Source organism: Nestor notabilis, unplaced genomic scaffold (assembly GCF_000696875.1).
Source record: "Nestor notabilis isolate BGI_N333 unplaced genomic scaffold, ASM69687v1 scaffold467, whole genome shotgun sequence".
NCBI classification, from domain to species: Eukaryota; Metazoa; Chordata; class Aves; order Psittaciformes; family Psittacidae; genus Nestor; species Nestor notabilis.
In genome coordinates, this window is record NW_009935991.1 from 282,408 (window position 1) to 288,407 (window position 6,000).

Genomic DNA, 6,000 nt, shown 5'->3' on the forward strand with positions numbered 1-6,000 from the left:
TTCTGATTCCATAAACTTGTGCCTATGTAGATCAGAACAAGTATTAGTGAAGGTCAGTGACCCATACCCAAGTATTTGCTTTGATGAAGTTCTGAGGAATTTACAATCAGAGCACACTTCAAATTATTTGACCTGTAAATTAACCCTTTACACAGTTTTAAAGCATTTTTAGTGAATTGCCAGGAGCTTTTCTAGTTGTGATTCAATGTTTTAAACACATGTTGATGGAATTGCACATTAATCAAACCACAGAGTTGGTAACAAACTCCTCAGGAATAAGGAGCTCCCAGTTGAACAAAGTCTAGTGTCACTAGAGGATGATTTCAGGTGATGTTTTATTATTAAAAAGGTATTACAGATAAACTATTTTCTGAAATAAACTGTTGTTTTCCTCTCTGATCTCAATTCCACTGACCTACCTGAAAGCTTTGTTCAGGGCTTCCAGATTCATCTTGGCGTATGGTACCACACCGTACCAAGTTTGTGTAACAAGCTTTCTGTACAGTTATCTTTCAAATCTGTATTATAACTTGAAGCTATTTCAACTGCATCCTCTGAACATTAGAAACTTCAATGCTAAATTCTGTGCAAATCTGAACAAATACATTTCTACCTTAGACCTTTTCACCTCCAGCAAGATCAAGTAACTGGTACAATCACATCATGCTTTTTTGGAGGAAGATCGAATGAATTAATGTCTTTCAAATATAATAGTTCTACAGTTTTTCTTCAAGCAGATCATTTGAGTAATGAATTTAATTCCACAGAGTAACTTCTTCAAAAAATCAAAACTGATATGTACTAGTGCAGAACGAGATCCTTCTGAATGCAAAAGCATGCAAAATACTTGATTATTTTCAATAAAGCAAAAGCGAGCTAAGACAATACAAGAATGTGTTTAACAGAGTTCCTGTGTACTACCCAAGTCTACACAACAATGAAACAACAGTGGAGGTGTGGAGGGGAGCTGCTTTTCCTTACTTCTACAGAACAGAGGATGGATACTTCAAGGAAAAAGTACACCTGAGACAGAACTCGGAACTAGAAGTCTCCAACTCCACCAAAACGATATTTGAGTCCTGGTAAGCAGCAAAAAGCATCTTCTTAATTGGCTTAAACTGCTTTATTGAACTAATGCACACAACTGTGGGTATTTGTAGATGGGATGTGACTGGGAGAAATGAGATTCTCCAACTAGAACAAAATCTTGAGGCTTAAATAGATCCAGTTGCAGCATGAATCCATCAAGGGCTTATCATTAGCCTGGCACTGACTAATGTGTCTGCCAGTATGCAAGTGTTGTAGGCAATGGCAGCTAAAAAAATAGCAGTGTCTCCTTTCCCTCGCCTCCCCCACCACCTCCCACTTCCAGGCATTTGAGCAATCATTTAACAAACCTATGATAATCAGGACTAATTAAATAGCTAAAATTGTTCCAGCATTCATTGTTTTCTTTCCATGAAAGTCACATTCCCAGATTTTTATAGCCTGATTTGCATGCCTCAGATGTGAAAATGTGGGCCTACCCACATCTGTGCAGCAAGCCACACAGTGAGCTCTGGTCCAGAAAGCCACCATGCCCGTGGGGACAGCCCACACTGGACATCAAGAATGGGGACCTGCTTGATCCACATCCACTGCAACAAAAGCCAACGTTGTCACCCTCAGCACTCAAAACAGTTGCTTCTCCACTCTCAAAGTCCAGGGGTTGAATGCTGAGGAGTGCGTTACTGTCCTGCATGAGTGCATGAGGAGTCCTGCCACCCCATCAAGCCAGGCATCAGGAATCCTCTCCAGCTGGACAAAGAATCCCATCCCTCACTATGGCCCTTGGTCCCTTTCTAATTACTCTGCACTTTGCAGGGGTTCAACATCAGAAAGCCAGGAGGGAAACAAGCCAGCATTAACTTTGCTGGTTCTCTCAGAACCACCTGTGGCTCCATTTTCCACTTTTTTAAGAAGCAAAAAGACTTTTTTCAGGTTTCACCTGCGGGGCCAGTGACCCAAACAAACCCAGTGACCCAAAGGAAGAGCCAGGACAAAGCATACCACAACATCTTTGGGGCAAACCGAGCATCTCCACCATGGCCAAATGCACAGTTTCCCTCCCAGAATGTCAGTATACTCAAACAAGTAGGAGCTTCTGCTTCAGTGTTTCTTCACTGGCGTTTTTAGTTTAATACAAATATACATGGATATGCCCTCGCTTGTTTTCTGTTTCCACAGCACAAAGAGCCTGAACACAGCACTGAACTAGAAACACAGGAGTTGTAGCTGCAGCAGCAGCGGGTGTACAGTACCTCTTGATGCGACCTCCCTCCGTCCACATACAGCCTTCTGCTCCTGTCCTCGACCATCCATCCCCTTGTGACCAGCGGGGAAACCCCAAGCAATACGAGAGATAACCAAAAGCTTCTTGATCTCATCATTTCACGTCTGTTGAAAACAAGAGAACAGTCATAAAACAATCATTGCACAACAAATCCCAGCTTGCTTTCAATAACATGGCACAAGCTTCAGCTGATGGTGCCCATTCTCACCCAGGCAGTGCCAATGGAGCTTTGCAGACTCCCAAAGTACATGCAGCAAAGCACTCATTTACATGCCTTGCGCTCATCAGCGCTTTGGCAATCTATTCCCACATTACTGCATCTTTGGGAAACATTTCAAAACTACCCTCCACAGGACACGTTGCTCCCAGTCTGTTGCCACAAAGCACCCACAAAACCAGAGCCCTGAGATTTCTGAATCTAACTACAGCATCCAAAAGGAAACCACATCAAAACATGGTACTGTGGTATTTGAGAAAGCCAAAGGGTGACTTTACCCCCTCTCCAGACCCCCCAGCAGCACAGGGTCACTCCTAGTGAGGACTCACACTTGTACCCCCAGCAGACCTTCAGGAAAGCCATTCACTTCTTTGACTAATGGAGAAACCATAGAAAATATCATTGTTCTCCTCATTCAGGGGATGCCACTGCTTTGAGCAGATGCAGCCACTGCCATTAGGCTACACTTGGGTTTGCAGGACCAGCCAGGGTCTGAGCTGACCCCCAAAAAACAGGAACAGCCATTTCCTCCCCGAGATGGTCACAGAACCCATGAAAACTTGTAAGATCAGAAACAAATCCTGTGCTGAAGAGTTTCTTCAACCAGGCTATAGGTGAGCCCTGCGTGGGGCTCTGATTTCCCCACTCATTTGCCGTTGACACAGAGACACGGCCAACCCCTCCCAGACCCATCATACTCAACAGCAGCACCATCTCCCTGGCAGTGCCCCAGAACAGCCCCACATCGGTGGGAGGCCAGCAAGAAAGTAGAGGTTGGAAATGGTGCGAGGCTGAACACTGGAACAGGCAACCCAAAGTTGCGAATGCCCATCCCTGGCAGTGTTCAAGGGCAGGTTGGACACAGGGGCTTGGAGCAACCTGCTCTAGTGGAAGATGTCCCTGCCCGTGGCAGGGGTTGGAGCTGGATGAGCTTTAAAGTCCCTTCCAACCCAAACCAGTCTGGGATTCTATGGTTTCTATAGTATGTAAGTGACAGGCTGCTGCTTGGTTTGAGTTATATACATTAGCAAGGCGAGTTACCTGCTAATGTCAAAATTAAACCTAGATTAATTAAGACCCCATAACACACCTTATCTTGACAGGACTCATTTTACAGTGTTTTCATGCCAGGTATGTGCTGCAGGTGCATCACTATTCATTCTGGAGCCATGACCACCAGCACTGACTTGTTCTCAGGTGTTTCATCTCCCTAAAGACACAGCATCAACATGAGCAAAGCCTTCACCACGCGCCCATGCAGCTCAGGCACTGCTTTTCGCCAGCACTCATGTAAACACCCTGAATTGAGAGCACTCAGGATGAAATCAAAATTTATTAGGCTTTCTAAATTCCAATTAGAAAGCTCAGTGTTGCTGGGGCTACAAATAAATGTTTAATAAACCAAAGTCACTATATCAATAAGTGACAAGTACATTGTTACGTTACGAATTGCTCTCGCGCAGCAAGGCTGTTCCTCACGGTTTTTATAGAGGTATTTTGTATGCTCAGTTGATACCATCACAGCAGACAACTCTTTCACTTTGCAGTTCTAGAGACCTCTGACTCGTATCCTGCTTGAAATGACAATCCTACAGCAAAACAAGGGACCAGCTAGTTTCGTGTGTATTTAGTAAATAACCAACTGCTTGCAAACATGATGGTGTTTGGATTAGGATGATTATAACAGCAATTAAACAAAGGGCAGCCTCTACTACTAGAAAACTCTGTCTGGTTTATAAATGGGATTTGTAGAACATCTTTCTCTAGTCAGTGTAGAAATTACTTATTTTTATTGCATGCTGACTGACAGTACACTAATTGCTCTCACTCCTAGTAAGAGGGGACACACTAATACACATTACATATCTGAACAGCCTAAACCAAGCAACAAATGTACACTATAAATATCGACTGAGGGTTAAGTCTGAAATCATACAGCATTTTCATGCTGCTTGGCATCCTAAACCACAGCTCAGCATTGCCTTACCCTGAGCTGAGAGGAAGGCTCCTTGCAGAACCTGGTCTGCAGCTGCATCATGCAATACAGCTACTGGATTGCAGTCTAAAGTTCCCTGGAGTCAAGAGAAAGATTCTCATTGATTGAATATATCTGGATCATCTCCGTCAACTCAGACAAGTTTTACTACCTATTCCCTCTCTTCACCTGAATGAGGGACAGATTTGGAGCCTGCACAGACAGCACTGCCCAGGTAAATTGTGCACATGGCAATGTGCCTAAAACAAGTAGCTCCACGCAAAAAATAAGTGAGCAATATTAGTGGCTGAAGACTAGAGGTCTCCCAAGAGCTGGGGTGGAGGGGGGACCTATCGTACACCTCCTGGTCTTACTGCGTGAGAGGAGTGACAGACTTTAATCTGCTCTGTAATGCAGAAATCAGGAATTGCAATGCAGATGCTGGGAAGTAAACAAAGCCAAGCATCACATCCATTTGTAACACATTTCCTTCAGTTTCGGGGGAGTGACTTCAGAAGCAGTTTTGGCTCTTGTATTACAGACAATACTATGCAAAATCTAAAAGTTCACCTAACGGTTGGGGTTTCTTCCTCTGAGCTAGAGCAGCATCACAGCACTCCTTGCAGCCAGCACTGCTTTACCTTCCGCAAGCAGTTTGCTATCTGACGAAGCTCAGGCACGATGGCTCCTGCACACAGTGCCCAGGCTGGCAGCACCCCGCTGCCAAAGACACAAGCACAAGGTTTAGGGTACAGGTTTTAAGCAAAAATGGTCACGTTGGAACAGAAAAAGGACTCATCACTCTGTCCATTTGAGTGGAGAGCACCACAAATTGTTTAAAGCTCTTCTATGATACACAAAAGGAGCTGCCAAGCAGCTAGTGTGCTGTAAAGATGCCACAACTTTTTCCTCCACAACACAGAAGCATTAACAATTCAGTTATGGTGACTGCCAAAACAATTACTTGGTTTGGTTTTGGGGCTACTTAAATTGCAGCTTATTTTTAAGCTTTGAGAAATTACTAGTTCACTTTAGCCTTTAAATATTTCCAACAAGTCTCACATTAGACAGAAAAATTGAACTTAATTACCTCAAGTTATGACTGTTGCTACAGCAAGAGGAAAGCTTTCAGACCAAACCCTTCACTCTATACAAACCAGCTGGACTAATGAAGCCAAATAATTTCCATCAGCTATCCACCGTATCCTAGATAAATTACTTAAAGTTCTGATGTATTAAGAACTCATTTGTACCAGCGGGAATGTTTAAGTACAAAGCAGACATTCCCTTTGAGCAAAAGCATATTTAAGCATTTTTCGTTTGATCTTTAAATTCTCCAAGACACTTCAACGCTCCTACAAGAAATGCAGAGAACACCAATCCAGCAGAGATGAAGGACTGCCGAGAAGCCCCGAAACCTCAAAGCCCTAATCTTTGCTCTCAAGGCTGCCTCCGTGACTCTTGCATGTTTCAATC

General features: G+C 43.7%; 1 protein-coding gene across 2 annotated transcripts in view; it reads right to left on the reverse strand.

Moving 5' to 3' along the window:
* Nucleotides 1–2,429, reverse strand: part of FSTL4 (follistatin-like 4) — a 196,492-nt gene extending 194,063 nt beyond the window's left edge. For both annotated transcript variants that reach the window (XM_010018108.1, XM_010018107.1), the window contains exon 1: nt 2,301–2,429. In XM_010018108.1, coding sequence (XP_010016410.1) covers nt 2,301–2,429 — 129 coding nt within the window. The remainder of the gene's footprint in view (nt 1–2,300) is intronic.
* Between the last annotated feature and the right edge of the window lie 3,571 nt (nt 2,430–6,000).